The sequence below is a fragment of the Neodiprion lecontei genome, chromosome 2 (assembly GCF_021901455.1).
Source record: "Neodiprion lecontei isolate iyNeoLeco1 chromosome 2, iyNeoLeco1.1, whole genome shotgun sequence".
Classification (NCBI taxonomy): domain Eukaryota; kingdom Metazoa; phylum Arthropoda; class Insecta; order Hymenoptera; family Diprionidae; genus Neodiprion; species Neodiprion lecontei.
In genome coordinates, this window is record NC_060261.1 from 37,276,982 (window position 1) to 37,299,068 (window position 22,087).

Sequence of the window (22,087 nt, forward strand, 5' to 3'; positions counted from 1 at the left end):
TTTGACACTGAAAACAGCTTTTTATTTATACAACAATACATCGATATATAAACTAAAATTTTGTTCCGAGATGAATTACGTTACATACGTAATGATGTATATATAAATTAGTATTTTTTATACGATTTATAAATTTTTTTTTTTGGTACTTTCGGAGTTTCATCGCTTCGTCAATTCTCTTAGTTATTTACCTAAATTTAAATTGTAGTGATAAAAACTGCATTCATTAACCAGTCCGCCGAGCAGGTAAAGCTTTCCCTGCACTTTTTGTAGACCGTTTAAGTGCATACTCGATTCTTCATAAGTTTTAAAATTTACGAGTAAACAAATTTCAGCCTATCTACTATCCGCCACACCATATCGTAGTGTATAAAATACACTGTACCGGCAATCAGTTTCACCTAAATCTCAGCTCCCTCACCCTCCATAAAATCGATTCATATAACATTATTATACCCTAAGTATCGTGAATTCTCTACACGATACCAAGTTTCATCGTCATTTCCAAGTAGAAAACAATTAAGGCATTCATTCGTAACAGTACGGAATGTACGGCATTTGTAACACTTTAGCAAACAGTCATTACGATTTAACGAGTTCAGAAGTGCACCATGTACTTTGTACATGAGTGTTACGTATCTATATCTCAATCTAATAAGTATAATGTAAAAATTGACCTACATTATTAAATATAGTTTGAATAAATGTTCGAAAACAAAATAGTTTTCTTTTTCCTTTTTCAATCTTTTCATGTATAAAAATCACGACTGGCACTTGAGTTGCACAAGCAAATTCGAAAGGGATAAATGCAGTTGGTCTATATAGTGAATGAATTGAAATATGGCAATACATCAAACAAGTATACTAAAATTATCTGTTATCGATATCACAACATTCAATTCGCGTCTGTGTTACGCACGGACTATATTCTTTGCGCCCCTGAAATTGAATTCGTAATTAAGCACCGTAAATACTGTTTCTTGTTAGCGCATATCAAAGTAGGCGAATTTATATACCCACACATCAAAACCCTCAAAGGGTGACAAGGTTTGACCTCCGGAAAATACTCTACGGTAACGATCCTCTGTTAAAGCTCACGGCACTTCGGAGTTTTCTGTTATTCCTTGGAAAATTCCATTTGTTGTTCATCTTCAGTACAAGTCTCAATTCACCAGGAGACACACCCTCGTCCACGTCGTCAGCCTCGGTTTTTATCTCCATTTTCTGAAGTGGAATAACAAGGGATGGTGCAAAATATTGTTCTGGGTTCAGCTACATTCATATTTTTCACCCTGAGATTTTAGAGCTGTAATCATTGACTATGAAATCGGAGATCGCGATGATTACCTGTACTATCAGACGCAATAGCTGGTGTTGCGATTCCAACGACACAGTGATTTCTTTGAGTCGCCGTTTTTGTTTTTCCAATTCCTGAGTTACGTAATCTTCATTATTTTCTAGCACCATGTCTGTACCTAAGCGAAATAAAGCATAAAATAACTGCAATTGGCTTTTCCTTTTTCTCATTGCCCTTAGAATTGGTTATCCCGTAATCGAAATGCAAGTGTACATTTATCGAGTATACAAGTCTTATGACGTGGCAGACAATTAGATAATCTTTTACATCCATATGATACCATTTATATAATGTGACACAACATTGTTAAACGTGACAAATTGTGTTGATTGTGTAAAAGTGCAAAAGTTTCCAAAATAAATATACAGTATCCAAATACTAATTGTGCACATGCGTTACCGTGAGCTCGGTTGGCAGCTGGAAATCCTGGTTGATTTTCTACCGCTACTCTGCGCGCATCGTCTGTAACACAGCCTCCTTCTGCTTAAGACACTATTACCAAACGGTGGAAAAAACTGACCACTGCAGTGTATTATTTTTTTTTTCGATATCTCGATGCTCTTGTACTAATGACCGTATTTCATCACAACGACTTTCGAAAATATTATTATATCCAAACTATGTTTATGGAGCTTATAAGTGAAATATGAATGCAAGAATTTCTACGTGTCAAATGGCAGTACTAAGCATTCAATAACGATCAGTTTGTACTTTGAGAAGAATTATCAAGCTTGACAACAATGTATCATAATTTTGTGAATCTACATTAACAACCATTCATGCAGCGTAGAGCATTCCAAGTGGAAGCAAACAGAGATGAAAAAATTTATTAAGATTTTGTAAAACAGTTATTGCATGAAAAATTCCATTTTGACGCAAGGCAGTCGCAGAAAGATTGATCGGTTATACGGTTCTTTATTTTAACAATTTTGAACGAAACTTTGTAGAATTCGAACACGATCGCTTTTGCGTGCCCTCCGTAAAAAATGTGGAACCTTGTGTTTTGCATTTTTACCCACCGTCATCTGAAAATGGATTACAGAACCATTTCTTCAGCACGAAGTCAAGAAAACCAAGCTTGCATTTCATTTCGTTTGGGTAGACTTTCAGTTCTTTTTTGTCAACTTTTCTCAGTAACATTTGGGGTAGTTTCCTCTCGAGTTCGGTGTGCAAGACAACCTAAAGATGCGAAGACAGGAATTCAATCGAAGCCGCGGCTCCAGTCGCTGTTGATACTTGTGGATCAAAATACTTAAGTGTTGATTCTCATGAGTAATCAAATACAGAAGGGATGCGTACCTGCATGGCCAATCTCTTCAATTGAGCATTCCTGCGGACGGATTCTATATCACCAATTGCTAGACCGTTGAGCAAGTTCATGAGTAAGATCGGCATAAGAACCATGAATAGACCGAGTATGATGAAGGCTGGTAGTGGAAAGGGTAGACCTTTAGTATCCTCAGGACGGCACTTGGTGCAGCGATGGTAATAAGGCTCGACGTAGGTTCCGTGAAAGTCTATTTCCCCCAGCATCATGGCGAACGTTGTCATAAGTGACATCGGTACGCTATTGAACGAGATGTGGTTGCCCTGGATTAAAGCGCCAAGATTTTTTATGGTTCAACAATATCGGCGAAAATATTGGACATTATTTAAGTCATTTGATACTCACCTTCGACAGGAGAATGTAGAAGGAGAGACCGAACGCGATAATGAGGATGGAAAATACGAGAAACACTTTGATCAACGTCTGCAGTATTTCGAGGAACATGACGACGTATATCCCGACCTGATCGAATCTGGAAAACAGGGTTTGAAAACGAGGAATTAGATCTCTCATCGACATTGTTTTATCACTAAAAATTTTTCTCACCTTTGCAACAGTAATAGCAAATTAAACCAGCTAAGAAAAACGGTGATCGATGCGCAAGAAAACTGTATCTCGTCGAGTCTACCGATGAAAATTGGCACGACCATTATACTAGAAGATATGTATAAGAGCCAAGAGACCAGATTCGTCGGGTCAAGTAGATACTTCCACCTTTGCTGGTATAGCTGAAGTAATTCGCGGAAAACGCTCAATGTTACGTAAATCATCGTCACCGTTGCGCTGACTGACATTGCTGTGGTTGTTTTGAAGTCATCGGTTGTCGAGAGACGCTGTCGAATCTGCGGAGAGGTTTGAAATTTTTATCTATTCTTTTTAATGGCGGAAGACGAACGGCTGCAATTGCTGCAACGAGTTTCTTTGACCTTACTTCTTCGTTCATGGTTACGTTAGATCCGTTCATATTGTTCATGTCGATTAGCATCCTGTTCCCACTAGTCATGTTCATCAGCTGCGACGAGAAGAGAGTGACGAAGGTGAGAAAAATCGTGTAGAAGAGAAGGTTGGCTATGTGAAAATATTTCCCGTAAGAATTCCATTTCATTTGTAGGTATTTTTGGCTGAGGGGATGTGCCAGAAGCTCCACTCTGCCGTGAATTACCATGGCCTGAAATATCCACAAATAGTTGGTAGCTTACAGGAACCGGTACGCGTTAAACGACGACCCAATATTCTGTACACTATGTCAATTTACTTTAGATGTTAGGATGACAATTTGGAGTGAGACTTACATTGAGAGCCGGGAGGGGAACAGGTGCGGCTGCTACTAAAGTTTCACCAAATTTATCATCCTGGGTCGGGCACTCGAGGCAGGCGAAGGAATATTTGATCTGTAAAGAAAGAGTGAAGAAACATTTACTGAAAACCTGAATCCAACTAACAATGAGATTGTTGGAAAAGTAATTATCAGCACTGGTGCAGCTATGAATATTATTTCATATAAAAATTGAATCTCACGAACGTAAAAGCATTTCGAGTCCTTTTTGCAGTTCGCTTTCGTAATACACTTGTCCTGAACGGCTTCGAACACCCGTGGCATGGATGCGATCAGGGCGAGAGTCACGCAGGGATGCTTGTCCGACTTCATAGCCATGATTTTTTGGGCCCTAAACGCGTAAGCACGAATGTCACAGATTTAAGTAATCAGTAAGCAGTCCGTGAGAGAATTTTCAAGATTCGGAACTCACCTCTCCTCGTGAGTAACCATTGCCAACGCCGCTTCAGGGAATTTGTAATATATGGCATAATCGATCGCACTCATATCCATAAAATTGTAGAGCAGCTTGCATCCCATTGATAGTAACAGGGATATGGCGTTGGGTTTGTTCTCCATAGTAGCCAGGTGCAATGCCGTGTTGCCATCCTTGTCTATTTGGTCCAGCAGTTGCGAGTGGACGCTGTGGAGAAGCTCCATGGTCTGAGTGTAGCCGCTCATTGCTGCTAGGTGTAGAGGATTCCGCCCGTTGTGATCTCGATGAAGAAGAGCACCTCTGTCCAAAAGTAGCTGAACAACTCGCATATGTCCTAAGAGGAGGAGTCGGTCTTTAGCGAGAGCTAATGTATCTTCTAAGATCATACACCGTCAGATACGCGGGGTTTGGTATAATGTTATTCGTTGATTCATGGTGATGAAAAATGTAGCGAAATTGTCAAACTGCAGGTTAAATACTTGATGAACTTATTGAAAAAAGGGGGATTCGATCGATTCCTCACTAATTGTAAGAGTGTATTCTCGATTTTGAGTACGGCGAACCCTTCGGCGAAGCATAGAACTTCCGAAAGAGACAACCTCACAACATACCTTGCTGAGAGGCGATGTGCAGTGGCGTCAAGCCTTCCCCGTCGCTTTCGTTTATTATGAATGTTCCCTTCTCCGAGTCGAGAAGCTGCCGCGCGGTGTTGTACCTCCCGTACCTTAATACAGAGGCAGGTTAATTACTCGTCAGTTGTTTTATTATTCACATCAAAGTCTCGCGAAGCAGCGATCAGTTACCTACCTTGCTGCAAAATGAAGAGGACTTTCTTTGTTGTTGTTCTTCAGATTGATGCAAGCTCCAAGACGTATGAGGTTCTCCAGACTCCGTATGTGACCCTCGCGACTGGCGTAGTGGAGAGGTGAGCATCCGGTGTCGTCTTTTTCGTTCAACAACTGGAGCAGGCTCACGTTGGACTGCGAAGTGATGGATTAGCTCCCGCGATTATTTCGACGATGACGAAGGGATTGGATAACTGGAACAACTTAGGTACCTTGCTTACTTCTTCCGCGAACTCCTCCAGCCTTCCGCCGTTCATGACGACCAGGTGCAAAACGTTCCTGTGGTTAACGTCCTTCAGGTATATGTCCGCGCCGAGCCGAATCAGGCTGTGAACCGTTCTCCAAGCGCCCCTAGCAGAAGCCAAGAGCAACGGAGACCGTTTTTCCTTGTCCAGTGCGTTTATGTCGGCTCCTACGCTCGTGGGAATGAGAAACAAAGCACGGGTTAAGTCGGAGTCGAAATTCGCGCCAGATTCTCCACAACGTCAGTAATCCTTACCCTCGAGGATCAGGTACTCAGCTATCTCCGGATGGTCGAACATCGCGGCGCAGTGGAGAGGCGTCATTTTCTGTACGTCGCATGACGTCAAACATGCGTATTTCTCCGATGGCTGAAGGGCAAACATAAGTTTCACAATATCGATGGCACCCTGAGCGCAGGCCAGATGCACGGGGGTAGAATAGTCTTGCTGTTGGGTTGATATTTTCGCTCCTGATTTCAAACAAAGTTCGACAGCCTGAAAACGGCAAATAGGAAGTGATGGACAGACGTGAAGATTGTACACATTGTAATTGTTGAAGATGTGGAATCAGTGTTTCATTCACCTTGATGTCTCCGCCGTGAACAGCCGAGTGCAGGGGTGCGTTGCCTTCGGCGTCGTGGAAGCAGATCATGTCTTCTCGCGTGCAGCCCTTGGACTCACCCCATTGCAAAAACACCTCCATTGTTCTTGACGACGCGTTCTTTGCAGCCTCGTGAATCGGGTAGTATCCGTTGTTGCAGGGCTTTCTTGGCGAAGCTTGGAAATCCGTGATCTGTGGCGAACGATGATAAATTTTATACTAGTAGAAAAAGATTGGCCGTTGATTAGAGGGTTCGATCGAAATCCTCGTCGACGGCGTAAGCACGGAATGAACCGGTTGTGTGGTCGCTTGTTGTCACCAAATCATGTCGTTTTAATTTTGGTATAGTTTGATTACTGCGCTCCGGTGGCTTAGCGTCAGTATCAGCCAATCTTCACTGTTAGATTTATGGGAAATTCTGTGGCATTTACGTAAAGTTTGATTAAGTTTATCGTTTCAAAATATATACATGCGCAGCAAGTTTTTCTTGCGCGCACCCGGTTACGTGCCTAATCATTATTCAGCGTATTTGTGTTTGATCAAGGTGAGGGTTGTTTGGGGTTGCTTTTTATTTGCATTATTTTCAATTTACTAGGAAATTCACACGTGTTCGAGCAAATTGATTTCTATATTTATTGCTAATATCAAAGCTTAACTTATAAGGTTTCCGTACGAGAAATGCGAATGCTGCCAGTTTGGCATTCGTTAGAATTGCATATAAAAATATACATATATGTTGTGTTTTCATTCACACTATCTCGTAACAAGAACCACAGAACTCAGATATTTTTGATTCGAATCTCCAAGTTTAATTGTTTCTGTATTCTTGCATCAAGGAAAGGAATATTGAATTATAACAATTTCCCAAGAGTCAAGGACACTCACGATAAAAAAGAATTATGACATTTAAATGCAGTACACACAAAAACTTGGCGCAGAATACTTTCGTCATGAATGCGCCAAGGTGGAATAAAGGCAGCGAGCTGCTGTGAAAAAAAAAACATGGTTGCTCCCGTAAATTTAGTGAATTATAAAAAAAATTTAAATCCAATCACTCATGCGGTAAGAAAGTTCAATATTTGTTCTTTGTCAGAGTTAGGAGTTTACTCGTGTCTTTTTAACTGATTTGCATGATCGATCCCTAGTGGGTGAATTGCAATTATTAAAATTTACTTCACTCACCAATATCCTGGCGCATTCGTCATGGTCATAGATGGCAGCGAGATGCAACGCCGTCCTCCCATGTTCGCCACCCTGTTGTACGTCGATTTTGTCTCGGTACTTTAACATCGTACTAAGTACATCCACTTTGTTCAATTCAGTCGCCATGTGAATCGGGGCCTGCTTCTTCTCGTTCAGAATTGAAGTATCGACGTTGCTACAATTAAGGCGTAGGCAGTAGCAGCAAGTGCAGGATCATACTTTGATTAATCATTAATGAACGGCGAGACGATGGTGCCTTTCAAATTAAGGGTTTATTCAATTAATAGTACGGTACAGACGAATTTGAGCTTAATGCCTATTAAGCATTCCCGGTCGACTGGCAACAAATTGACTCGACCAGTTCCGTAGAAAACTTTTCAATGAATGTGACCGCGGATTGAATAAATGTTTGAATTTTGTCGGAGGATTATTTTTCAAACTACCGGGTACTCCAACTCGAACCCATTAAAAGATAGAAACTTTCAATTCAAATTAACTAGTTACCAATAAATGGGCTTTTGAACGGAAATCACATTTGTTTAATTGTTGGTAACATGGTAAAGCTTATATTATGGCAATGAAATTCTTATCTGGGTGGAAGTTCACCTAAGTAATGATTGTCGGGCTCGGTTACAGGACGCGGTGCTTGGGAATAACTTCATCCATCTGAAGGAACTGCAGGTAAACTTATCGATGGGAGATTCCGGTTGGCAAAGATATTAGTTTTGAATTGACTTACTTGAGGAGGAGGAAGTCGATAGCTTCAAGACAAACGTTTTCAATGGCTACGTGAAGTGGGGTATTTCCGACATTATCTTGTAAGTTCATATCTGGAACAGATTACCCATATTGAGTTCATTCAGTCTGAAAAGAAGATAACGCGATCGCTTCATATTTCGCCGTAAGATCGAGACGTTATATTCGAAAAATGAGACTTAACGTAACCCCCATGACAATTATAGGACGTCGTTGTTTTCGTATTTTCCATCGGTCGTAACGATTTTTCTTTCATCGCGACAAAGGGTAAGACTTTTTCTGTAAACGTGATAAGAGACAAGTAAAAAGAACAGTGACTGAATTTTAGATGGTTCTCTTCAAAGAGAAACTTTTTTCAATGTTCGATCGAGTGGATTATTTTTACCAATTCTTTGAAAAAGTACGGCTTTACAGGCGTATAAAGTACTTGGAAATATCATTATCGGAGGAGAGATATTCCAAAGAATTTCTGGGGTTCAATAATCGGCTTTACAACGACGATCGTATAGCAAAACGAACGACATTTCATTCACTGATGTTTTTATCGATTCTAGACATTTCCAAAGTCAAGGCCACCCTTTCGTCACATTTCCCGCGGTTGTATGTATAACCACGAACATTTTCGAGAAGCTACCTGGAATCGATGGAAGCAGGAGAAACTTTAACGCGGGAAGATTGCTTTTAACCCTAATTGGTCGCACCTCAGTAGAATCGCATAACGGTCACACTGGGTGAAATTCACCCCAGCTGCAAAAAAATTGATATCCCGCTTCGGGAATGAGTTTTAAAAGTCTAAAAAATAATATCTATGTATTGTTTAAGGGTTGCAGAAAAAGTTTTCTTAGTTTTCCTAATCAAAATTGAATATTTAAATATTGTAAAACATTGGCAAAGTTAAGTTTCGAGTAAAAAATTCGAGTAAAAAAAACTATGAAAGTCTATTTCTGAACTCTATGAGGAGTTTGAAAAATATTTGGGGTGAAATTTATCCAGAGTGACCAATTAGGGTTAAACAGACGTTCAGGTCATCTTTCACGAACGACTAGGGAAGCGGAACTCTACGGTCAATGGAATTACGATGTCGCGATCAGAACCGACCCCTCACTGCCACTTTCGCATACGGCTAACTACATCGTCGAAGTGTTGAAATTACAGTCAAGGACTCGTTTGATGGCGAACTAGTTACGGTAGTTACATCATGCGGTTTCACTGCTTCCAGTTTTCCGCCCGAATGCGTGAGAACCAGTAGTGTAAACAAGCTGCAGCACTCTAAGGGAATGAGATTAAAGACCGTCGAAGAAGAGCTGGAGGAAAAAAGGAAGAAGCAAACTCTGTAGCGCGGCAGGATAGCACATAGATTAATATCTCCTGGGCATCCTAATTACTTTGGTCCTGCACGTGAGTGTAGCTCAGTTGCTCCATTGACTGTTCATTTTAACGAAGAGTTACACCCGTTCAAGTTTTTTCACAGTTATCTCATACTCTTGGCTGCCCGCCAGTCCGCGTAACGATCCGACCACCGCGATCTTAAAGCTGGTACACTCCTTTGCGCAGACGAAGAACTGTGCCAAATCAACATGGAGAATCGTAAAACTGAGATGCATGAATCGATACGCTTTCATTAGAGTCAGCAAGGGACAAGTGGAGGAAGGTCAAGAACTCGAGCTTTCAATTTCTCTATTCTGGAAGACCTACCCCTACTTTTAAGATGAAGTGGCAGAACCGTCCGAATTGAAGAATTGGAGAAGAGGAAAATCTGATTAAAAGCCACCCGCAATGTCATTTGCTGCAATGTTAGTGGACACGAATGAAACAAAAGTTCTATTAGGTATGTATAGATGAAACTGAGAAAATGCGAATAACGCAAATTAAGGTATCAGTAATTCTAGAAAAGGTTTTAGAGTTACAGCGTGTTCAAAATTTGCTGGGATGTGGTCAGTGGGTAAAATCCGCCGAAAACATTAGAAAAACATCAAAAACATTAGCCTTAAACTATTTCGACAATTTTTTTCAAATTCATTTCGTATTGCAGGGATATTGATTCGCTTACACCGTTAGTGGATATTTTATCTTGTTAATTATTATATTTTTTTTATCCAGGCGGCTGATTTATCTTTATGGTTGGCGTTCGCCCTTTTCACTCTGCATTTCAATGTCTACTTACTTCCGCCGTTGGTGTGAATAAACTGGAGAATGTTGACTCTGTTTCTGGCCGCGGCTTGATGCACCGCGGCCCTACCTCGGCCATCCTGGATGTTCAGACGACCAGGTTCGTTCCGGTAAAGCCGTGTGAATTCCTCGAGACTTCCGCTCTCGGCTGCCTGGAATAGCAAAGCAGACGAACGATGAGATTAGCGCAACCGTTCGTTATGCCAGTCAGTATAGCGACTCTCGTTGTCAGTCTTACAAGTCTCGCAGGGATTAAAGGCAAGAACGAAAGTGGATGTCAAGGGTTAGAGGGTGAATAATGGGGTGGCTTAAATATGTATCGCATCAGCGCCAAAAGAGATAAGGCACGGAGGATTAGTTCAAGCCGATAACTATGCAGCAAGATGCTTCAGACATTCTTTCTCTTCTTGTCAATTATCACAGTTTACATATTTCGGTGGACGGAAATGGGTAAATTGTTCTGTGTATACTTGCTGCGTTTTGGTATGAAGACTTAGCACAAAATTCCAGTCACAATTGGAAATGGTAAAGACATTAAACTTCGCAATGCTTTAGTTGGAATACGGAATGAGAATGAAAAATTTCTAACCACCTATGTAGGGTTGGACCGAGAAGATTCTGTTCTAGTTTTTTAAGCTCGGTTACAAATTTGGGGTACTGGAGGTCACCATCGAGCAGATGTTCACGCGAACCGCATGAGGATTATTGAATAATCGGCTTTACAGTTTTTCACAGACTTGCAATATTGCAGTTTGATGTTTGCAATTTACTCTACGTCGAGTACTTGGTAAGCTGCGGGTTTTTTACGCTACCTATGGAAATTAACAGTTTGAATCAAGCTCTCATTGCAACGATTAGTTTTTTGTCTTACAAGAAAAAAGGAATAAGAAAAACTATTTCACCCGTTTTGCAGGATTGTGCTAAGTGGGTTAAGAATGTGATGGCCATAAAACCATGTATAATAAGATACTGTTTTAATATACCCTGCAACTTGAGACAAAATTAGGTTGTCAATAAAATGTGATAGGTTAGGTAATTATAATAAGACTAGCCTGTTATCGATTGTGAACTTCGTTGAATTTCTTTGACGATATTTGGCCGTTTCCAAGTTTTAGACATTTTCTCCATAATAATTGAATTGCGAATACATATATATCAATGCTTAACGTAATCATCCGAACAAAGTTGTAAGGACCATGTACGTTTCTTTATTCTCAGCAATTATTGATCAATCAATAAAATCTAAGTGAATCACGAGATGGTAGAAGTAAAATCGTGCAAGATCCACGTACCCGTACATTTTTGCCTTGAATTATAACCCCATAGATATAATCCAAAAAGTAAAAATTTTTTACGCGTTTAATTCACGATCCTTAAACGCAGGGCCAAATAAGTGTTGCATTAATACTGTAACTTAATGTAACCAAAAAATAAACTTTCTGTGAAAGCAGTTGAGAATAGACGCGTTAGAAAGATTTTTCCATAATTTTGTCGTTCTTTAAATCTACATTTAAATATTAGCCTGTCTATTGAAAAATTTTCAATACTCTCGCAGGTCAAATTGTGGAACTGTGAGAAAAATCGTGATTTATATTGCAAAATTGAGGTAGCGAATTCCAACGTAATTTCGCCATGCGGATGGAAGGGGCGGGATCATTTGACTAATGTTTGAAGCGAGAGAAGATGATGTGAAATACAAGTACCTTTATCAATTCGTCAGGAGACAATTTCCTCAAGGATTTAAAACCGATAAAGACGGTTCTCCATCGGCGAGCCATCTTCTGCCAGTTTCCACGTTTATTTACGGCTGTCATACACTGTTGAAAATGTTTTTTTCGTAAACTTTCTGGTCATGATTCGAAACTCCATTCCCATGTACAAAATAGTAAATTCACCATACGGATATAGTACATTTACCACTCGAGTTCATTGAATTTCATGTGCAATTAACAGTAAGAACAGATACGAAAGAATATACATTTACTACACAAGTTTGGTGCGTTTCATAAATTATAGTCAAGCAAAAGCATTTTCTATCAAAGCTTAGTTTATGAAAAAGAAATTCCCAAATCGAAAAATAACTATGATGCTGCGAAAATAAAAACAGTATTGTTTAATTCCTTTTACTGTGCAAAAGGCGTTTGTGTAGCGAATGTATCATGAATTGACAAACATTTTTAACAGTGTAATACATCCTGGAATCGGGCACTATAGCCGAAATGTTCATTTGTTATCGCTATATTTCAACGTTTCAAATAACTTCAGATTATAATTGTATTTTATTTAGTTCACAGTCAGAACTAATGATTAATTAACGGATCAAAATAAATTATCAGAGTCTTCATCCAATTTTGATGAATCGCGAGTACGCCCAAAAATGCTTTCTATCGATTTTTCTATATATTTTCTGTTTTTTTTTGATGTTTTATTTACAGTAAACAGTTCATATCAACTAATTTAGCGCACTTGACGAATGTCTTCTTTTTTCAAAATTATTTTACCATTAATACCGAATCCTTGGAAGCAAACAACTTATAGTATTTAAAATTTGACTGTTCAAACAAAGTATCACTAGTAACAGATATTGAGAGCACAAGTTGATATCACTGATCGTCAGTGATTTATTCTATTAGACTGGCCTTCAGGTTTTTACCGCGATGCTGGTACCTAAGCGTTTTCACAATCACTTCGTAGGAAGGAAATGTTTTTCAAACAATCGATGCTCACTTATATTGGCACTTTATTAAAAATTGCCGAATGATATTCGGTTGCTCGAAATTAGTGAGTGGTAAAAAATTGTCGAACGATTGGGCGGGAGATCGTATTCGAACGAATCAACTACTCGGCCGAAGCTTGCAGGACGCATGACATATCGCTACGGAGTGTTAAGGCAGTTCTGGAGAGAAAGCTGGGACGCCGAACGTCGCCGCGTTGCTTTCGGCTGCGCGTGAAAATTTTCAAGGACAGGTAACCGCCCGGAAAGTGGAAAAGCGCGTGGGTTCGAACACCTCGAAATAAATGATGCCTCTGGCGAAATTATAAGGAAACTCATTCGCGTGTAGGCAGGTACTACAAAAAATTAAAACAACCCTTTGAAATACCAATTAAAATTTCATATGCAAAAATACAATGATAATTTTATACCACAACGAATGCCAAGCTCATATTGCAAGCTCGAAAAATCAACTCTCCACTGTTTCATCTATGTTATACACTAACGATCAGTAAAAGCTGCTGATATTCCTCGGTGAACTCGGTTGAACAACTGACAATGAGCACTAACACCGTCCTCGACTTTGGTTCTGTTTTCTTGGTCTTCAAAATGTTCGCTAATTATAATCGAGTTACGTAATGCCTGCTATGTTAGAGGTGCAGTTCACGTGTTTGGATTATGGAGCAGGGATGAGTAAACTTTTAAGTAATCCCCAAGTTCAACCAGGTATACTTCTCGCGGGCAGATACTCCAGGATCCACGACGGCCAAACAGTGTTGAGTTTTTGGGTAAAAGCTTGAGTACATGTACACTCTACAGTTTAACCTGCGTGTCGAACGTGCACAGTTGCGCAATTGGTGATTCCAATTTTCAAGGGTTTGAGATTTGATCGATACACTAATTCCACCGGCTCCGCAGTCGCGTAATTAACATGGGACTTTCATCGGCGAGGTTCGTTCGATTACAGAGTTTGGTAACCACCAGGCAAAGACCCAAGGGGTCGTTCTTCGCTAGAAGACGACTCGCAATCAAGAACCTTCTGCAAAATTGTTTATCAAGAATTGCGCAATAGATCCTGGCACGGTTTCTCTTCGGTCATAATCAAGTCCGCATCTAGTTTGCACGTTAAAATCAAGTTAGCAACATTAATATAATTACTTACCACGTCGATACTAAATCACACTCTGCGTTCATAAATGCAAATTACCAAGAAACTACAATATGCTTCTCAAGTTCAGTAGTACAATGAAGATATAAGATACCCCGTAAATTTGTGCGCTTCAGAAGCTCATGCGGTCTGATCGATATTTGTTTTCTTCTTTATCTACCAATTTAATGTATAGAAACATGTAATCCACTTTCCGAAACGTACCCTTGTCTAGAGTTTGGGGAAGGGATAATATTTTTTCTCATACCTATATTAACGATAACTGTACATTACTCTTACGCTGTATCAACAATATCCACGTTTGCGCACAAACTACATGCTATGTTGCTTTATATGTATAGAATGGTAAATGAGTTTAAGTTTGGTCGTGAGTGCAGCCGAGCCAGCAGCGCCAGTCGCATTATTATAGTTGAGTGCTGCACAATCGAATGGCTAAGTACACTTTTCTAAATAGGATCCCTCCAAAAAGCACCTTTGATGATTCACAATAAAGGCGTGATTGAAATTTAACCCTTTGCTTCCATATCTCTCTGGAATCACACTGGTGCCATACTGGGGTCAGATAGACCCTAAACTTATCAAACTTAAAATGATCAAGTATGAATAACAAAATATGAATAACAAAATAATTCATACATTGATGATAATCTGGCAAAAAAAAAAATTAATTTACATTAGGTATATGAAACCACGAATAGGATTTAAGTAAATATTTGCCAACCTTATCGGCTTGCATTGTGCAGCACAAAAGTTTACAACCCATATAATGATAAATGAATAACACGGCTAGATGTCATACTTGCTTGTCAATCGGTAAGCCAGGTCGAGGTACACATGTGTGTCTGAAAGCTGATTTGAGGGGAAATTACATACGATTGTACGATATCTCGTCGATATTATATACTGTCTTCCAAGCATCACTCTCATCACCGAGTTAGATTTCACAACCGTGCCAAACGACAGTCAGGCAGTGAAATACATTCGCCACATGATATGCGTATCTGATTACGGTATCATCAATATCATACCAGTGTGGTCATATTCTGTACATTTAACACGTTGTTCTAAACTAATGTCTATGACGTTAAACACTTCATCAAAACTATAGTCCGAGGAAGTTGTCGAATTTACCACACTTTGAAGAATTAGAATATTTTTATTACTGCTCTCTGAATATATTCACAACTAAGTACGAAGGTTAAGTCGATGTGATAAAACTACTTTTTGAACGGCATGCAGCTTTTATTCTGTTACGTGTATCAGCATAGTTTTCGTTCGAATTGTTCGTATCTTACCTCTTATCGTCGTCGCATTGCATATCATTTCGTGACTGACGAAATGAAAATGTATCCCACGAAACATGCCGTTCTGCGTCATTCAAATTTGCTCACGTCAAGCTCAAAATTATCGACATGCGATCAGACTCGTTAGTAGAATAGTTTTTTGATGAGTATCTGACAGGAAATTCTACTTTCGTGTAAAATATAGCTTGTGAATTTGTCACGCGTTCGTTTTAGAGCACGTTCAAAATGCTTCCTTATTCATTATCCCGACTATTTCAACAACTATGCTCTCATAACCCTAAGCGAAGGTAACTTCGCAACTGATCTTTTGCTCATTGCACAAAAGGGAAATATATCCACTGCCTATATCAAGTCACATTACACATTTCAATTATCACTAGTCAAGGCATTCGAGTTTGAGTTATAAGCAATAGGTATGTGGCAGATGCAAAGAGCAATGTAATCATTGTAGACCCCGCGAATAATTAGCGATATTTTTTTAATGTATTTCCGTTGTTGAAATTTCGAAGCGACGAGCAGCAAAGTGGCTTTTAATCTTACAGCCAAGTGCCATATGCTGTCTTTTAGCCGTTACCAGGTGATACGGATAATGGTGAAAAGAATCGGCGATTATTTCATGTATACATGCACTCATGTGGCGGGAGATCATCGAAGGTATTTTACTCGCCATAACATTGTACCGGCATGCGTGAGCTTCGATGTTACGCGACAGCCAAACACGCATACACACCACTCATGTCACGACGTACGATTTAGAGCGCATCCGTTCACCCTTTGATCAGCTTCGGTCGGGTGAATGAAAAGCTTTGGCGTATTGCTTTAGGTGTATGATCTGTTGGCACTGACTGGTGGAAATGTAAAAAACAGTGAAAGAAAGAAAATATTGCTGGATCACCGGCACTAAGGAAACTGTAAAAAATCAGTGCGCGTTGCAATCGGGAAATATGTTTAGATTCCCTGCATCCCCATAGCTAACTGAAATCCTCCGCAGGGTCTTTGACTGGGACTCAACGAATGTTCGCGGAGAAAAGACTGCTGATAAAGTATGAGCAGCGGACTTACCCTTAGAATACGATAGGGGCTGTGGCTGAGGAGACAGACTTCGGCCAATTTTTCTACTTGTGGTTCCTCGCGAGATTTTCCCCGTGAAATCCGGTTGCCAGACTTCGGTATCATCGTTTGTAGTTCTGCTTTCTGTGTTGTATTTTTTTCCCCGTTTCCGATCCCACGTTTTTTCATCCAGCGCTGCGAAAAGCAAAGGGGGATTAAAAGTGAAAAACAATACGTGTGTGAGCGTTTCGGAACTGAAGCTAACATTGTTATTTTTCCATAAAATAAAATCGGACCGTGCTGAGATTTTATACCGCTTTGAATCAAAATAGAAATTAATCATCTCGTTTTACAAATACCAGCTTATGATGTTACAATTGCAGGGGACTTCAATGGAATTTGTTCAATTGAATTAAATTTGATTGACACTAGAGCTCACACCTGTTTATTTGTCAGGGATTCTCGATATTTCATTTGACTGATTAATTAATTAGCTGCCTATTCTCATTCGCCAAGTGAGAGGAACGCTCGTGAAATCAGCGTTCCTTGTATTAGACCTTTTCGTTTGTTCACTGGTACCACTCAATTTCCTAATTTCTGGTAGTATACCACTGAATTATCTGTTTATTTTGTTTTCAAATAAAATCATTGCCTTATAGACCTTAGCGAACTTGTCTTTTCACCACCAGGACAATTTGTTTTATTACAAGAATCGTATAAAAAAATTTCCCCCCTACAGCATGAAAATCATCATTTGGGGCCGCTCCTAATTGTTGAAAGTGACTTTGGATCAGAAGAGAAGTATTACGGTACAAGCATTGGACCGATCTTGATTCAGAATACACGCAACAGAAGAATAATGACGTTCAAAGAGAATCTAATTAAAAGAATAATTAAATATAAAAATGTGTCAAAGTAAGAGAAAAAAAGAAGAAAAAAAGGAAAGATACATTTTCAATATCTTACCGCGCTAAGACGAAGATTTTCTTGGATATGATTATCGCGGAGTCACTAATCAACGATGTAAAATTGCACGTGGAACGAGAGATAAAGCGAGACGAAATGTGGACGAGGGTGCGTTAGAATAGGACGACTGATTCAGCTGGGGGTGCTCACCCTACTGAAAGCCTTAGTGCGAGCAACTGTCGTCTGTGGCGCTAACACGGACTACACGGTCCTTTAACGCTTGAAAAATTTCAAGAGTGTATACAGTATTTTGTTTGCTCGTTTGTTTGGCAAAGATAGCGACCATAATATTGTCCTAGTGTTATGATAACAATCGAATTAGGTACTATACGCACGACTTGATATTCGCATTTTTCATTTCATTTATTTCTTTTCGCTCCATTTCATTAATTATTTTTTCCTTAGGATGGGATGTGGTCTCTATCAACCATGTTTCGTCGCTCTAATGGATGGAAATTTATGTCAAGCTCTCTGGCGATAAAACCGTTTTTATATTTCAACTTATTTCATTTACTTCGTAGCCGCTGACCCTTGTTACATCTGATAAATAACAGTTCGCGGAACGGAAATAACCACGTCTGATTGCATAAAACTTTAAACTGTTTGCAACGGATAATCATCTCATTTTCTGCAACTTTGTAATCGCTTAATTATTTAGATGATTTAGATGCAAAGGAACCCATGGTGACAAAATTAGATACACCGTTTGCTTTGGCAATGAAAAATCTTTTTTCGCGAAATCATCATTCTATTATCTATAGAGTTGAAAAAATTTGCCCGATAGATAATGTTTGTTATTAGCACCAAAGCAGTCCGTGGTAACAGTTTTATAATTTTCTGTTATTTTTAATCCGGTCACACGGTTGATTTAGAATTTTTCTACTTGTCTAACGCTACCTGCGGCTATTTACCCTTGATCAATATGGCGATTCTGAATCTAGGATCGCAATTGAGATCGATCTCACCTGTTTCAATATAATTAACGGGGTCAGCAAGACCAAAAGCTGCAAGGTAGTTAGAGTATGTAATCGAATTGCAGCCGCAAAGATTTAACATCAACCCAAGTTACACGTTGATTATAAGAATCGCGAGTGTACCATCGCAATTTGATCTTGACAACAAGAAGATCGATAGTCAAGATGAAGGCGAGGAGCGTTTTATACGTGACTCTTCTGCTACTTGATAATTCTTCTGCTGTTCATTCCTGCGCTGTGTATTATCGTATTACACGTTCAATTTGTTCGTTCAAACGAAAAACACTCGATTGAGAATACAGTTCTCATTCAATTTACGCCGAAGACTTCGCTTTAGATTGTTAATTAAAAACGAAACTGGGTGGCACTCGCCCATGATTTTTATGTTGTACCAATTACTCAGTCATAAAATACGTCAAGAACAGAAATAATCCGATCACTTACTCATTTACAAAATTACCATTACGACGTTCTCGTACCGCTTTCCAACAACCATGCGATTATATTCGAACAACTAATATATTGTGCAAATACCTGTCTCGGATGTCTTTCAGCAATGCCTTTCAAAACGAGCACTGATCGGTCGTAAAAACGAATAATGCTTGGTTTTCTGCCTGCCAGTTCGTGGGCGATAAAATTACCACTTGAATATTTAGTAAACAATAGGGTTCTCGCGATAGACATATATTCTTGGCCAAAAACGACAAGTCCCCTTATTAACGAAGGTACATACAACGTATCTGTACCCGGATCTAGTGAACGCGTTTGAAAAATACATAATAGGTGCAAGTTATTTTCCATGGGGAATAGAATTGCTCTGCGTTCTATTCCCTCGTCCTGAAATTTACATATTTTTGGCGACACTCCAATGTCTCCGCAGGATGATTCTCGAGTGCGACGCGGTTGCGGAATCCTTACTCTGATAAAAAGGGTCATAAATCCAACAGATATTTCGAACCTACTCGCGATATTACCTCAGATGTGCCTCCGCGCCGCTGGGACAGTCGGAAAATATCTTGCGCGAGCGATATATCAAAATGATTTGGCTACTGTTTTCGTGTAAAAATATCGTCGGACCGTTTTATCGTAACGCACTACTTCCTGTACCGCAGTGATGTATTTATCGATAAATCGTTAATTACAAATAGAAATACCCGAAATGACAATTTTTCATTATTTCGAACACCTTCTTATACGCGTCTTGAAGTTTGATTCTCTTCCCTGTTAATCTAATTTCAAGAAACCAGTGTTTTTTTCATAACGCGTTTTAGATGGTTGACGTTTCGTGGCATATCATTTTGGTCTCGAGGGTTTCAGTCTCGCCAGACGACAGTTTACGCTTATCTCACAGGTCAAGAGGCTACGTAAAGTCTCAAAATTTGAACGTACCTCCCAAGTAGAGAGAGTGCTCTCGTGCCTGCCAACATCGATGACAACGGGCCCGGGAGGGTCGTCGTTTCCAAAATGAACGAGATCATTTCCGGTTGTCGGAGGTTCACTGTTACTGTTATTGTTGATAGTATTCTCCTCGCTCGAAGCCCCTGCGCCTTTGAAGGCCCGAACGTTTTGCAAAAAGTACAACGGGTTCGGCATTTCGGTAATTAAACGATATCTGGAACGGCAAATTAATTGCTCAGCGAGATCCTAATCGACTTTGGTTTTGAGTTTACACAGTAAAAAGTTTCGATGCAATATTGGTTGCTACGTGATGTACAGTTTTGTACTGGCTTTTACAGTTTGTTAATGTTATTTTTGGTAGAATACAAATTTTTCAGGCATAAAATCGAGGTGATTCAGGCGGAAGAACAGTATAACACTATATTGAATTGACGTTTTATCGAATTAAGATTTAAAGAAATGTTGAATTTGAATTTGTTACGTATCGAATAGGATGAACTATTGCATGAACAAAATTCGAATGATGGTGGATTTAGAGAAAAATTTTTTGTCACTTAGCAATGCGGGTGAGGCTAATACGAAAGTTGTTCGGTGCTCTTTTTTTTACTACTTTCCCAAACTTCTCATTTCGCGATTTGCGTAATCCATTTTAACTCCACTTGAATGGATATACGTTCATGTATGGAATATTTCAGCTCAATTCGACCATGCCTCACTTGAAGTTTCACCGACTTTCTTGATTTGTTTCAGACAAACAGTTTCTTGGAGAACTGGATCAAAAATGAAGACTTTCACGTCCTTTTCAAATACGTTGTTTTACAAATACTTATTGAAATATCAAGTGACTTCGTATTTAAGTAATTCTCGGCTGAATAATTCTCGATAATTTCTACTGCGAATTTTTATAATCGCATAGTCTGGGATTCAGAGAGAAGAAATTATTCCCGAAAAATATATCAAAATAGAAAGTATAATCAATTGAGGTAAGTTTGTAATAATTTATTATTTTGAACACTGCTTAGAAGAAAAAAACAAATAAACAGTATGTAAGCGTTCAAGTTTAAAATTTTTTTACCCAGTATGCAACTGGAAAAAGGTTCTCCGCCTGTACCTTATACTGAACTACAAGTCAAATGGAACAGAAAAATTAGAATTTGGGTAAAATTGATCCTATCAAAAAGTCACATCTCTTCTAAAATTCATGATTTGACCGGCTGCGTTGAGTTTTTGCTAAAATTTCGACAGCTCCTAATAAGAAAGACGTTATATCTTCTGTATATAGACATAAGAGATATGTTTTTTTGGATCGTGACGATGTGAGATACCTGTTTCTTATCATAGTAAGTCATCGATTCCAGAAACCAAGCGACGCGGCTAATTGATCGCGGGTCAACTTACGTGGAAGTCTTCCACGAGCAGTAAAAACAAATATACTGATATCAACGATACCGGGAAAAACGAAAATTTACCTTGTTGAAAATTAGTCTGAAAATTACAAATCTAAACAGTCTGAATTCCGTTCAGATGAAAGCAACTGGACATATTTCGAAAATGATCAGGCAATTAATTCGCTACGATTGCCAACAGTATTCTACCGACCAACGTCGAACATGTCGAATAATAAATATCGTCGAAGAGGGATGAGTTCTTTAACATGTTGCAGGAACGTATCGCGTGATGGATTTTGTAAAGTAGTGAATAAATAATGCGACTTTGTTTAACACGCGTCATCGGGAACCTAAGTAAACGTATACTTTCACTGAAATAATGATGGTTTAGATAAGTTTTCTGATGTACGTGATCCGGGTTCTCAGTGTCCCAAGGGGGTGCGAAATTCAAGCTGAGACAACCGCGTGCGTCGGAATACGCAGCGCGCATACTCCTCTGCACCCAGCCGTCATTTCCTGTCGGTGATGTCTAGCGGTCACAGGAATCAGATAACGGATTGAAATAGAAGCGTTGAGCCCCGACAGGTATACAATATAAAATTAGCAAACACAGATAGAAATCTGTTTACTTGGTCATATCGACAGGAACTCACAACGCGGTAAAACTCTTGCGATCCCCGGAGTTAACGATATTATTCTTATAGATATAATTTCTTCACCAAACGCAGAACTGCACCGCACTAAATTTTACAAAGGCACGATTTCAGCCTAAAGATCTGATACGAGTCACGGCACACGCGACTAAGAACGTGCAACGCCGATCAAACCATCCTCCAGAGATTGGCTTCCGTATTTCGGCCCTCGCAACTCGACTA

At 39.4% G+C, this 22,087-nt stretch overlaps 1 protein-coding gene across 1 annotated transcript; it reads right to left on the reverse strand.

Annotated features, from left to right (window-relative positions):
• On the reverse strand, window positions 1-22,087 carry LOC107228235 (transient receptor potential cation channel subfamily A member 1). The gene is made up of 22 exons (XM_046731586.1): window positions 21,842-22,087; window positions 19,816-20,038; window positions 16,499-16,681; window positions 10,247-10,403; window positions 8,066-8,156; window positions 7,306-7,501; window positions 6,106-6,315; window positions 5,780-6,017; window positions 5,493-5,692; window positions 5,243-5,415; window positions 5,047-5,159; window positions 4,433-4,769; window positions 4,207-4,351; window positions 3,977-4,075; window positions 3,616-3,852; window positions 3,231-3,526; window positions 3,030-3,156; window positions 2,657-2,947; window positions 2,377-2,536; window positions 1,757-1,819; window positions 1,348-1,475; window positions 1-1,224 (listed from the first exon to the last, which is right to left on the reverse strand). Exons 1-22 carry the CDS (start codon window positions 21,847-21,849, stop codon window positions 1,069-1,071), a joined length of 3,831 nt encoding a protein of 1,276 aa, XP_046587542.1. The 5' UTR covers window positions 21,850-22,087; the 3' UTR covers window positions 1-1,068.

Excerpts from the sequence above, each read along its gene's own strand:
- LOC107228235 (XM_046731586.1), bottom strand. Across the intron at positions 5,416-5,492 it reads TCGCGGAAGAAGTAAGCAAG|TCCAACGTGAGCCTGCTCCA; the intron begins GTACCTAAGTTG and ends ATCACTTCGCAG. Across the intron at positions 4,352-4,432 it reads ATGGTTACTCACGAGGAGAG|GGCCCAAAAAATCATGGCTA; the intron begins GTGAGTTCCGAA and ends TTACGCGTTTAG.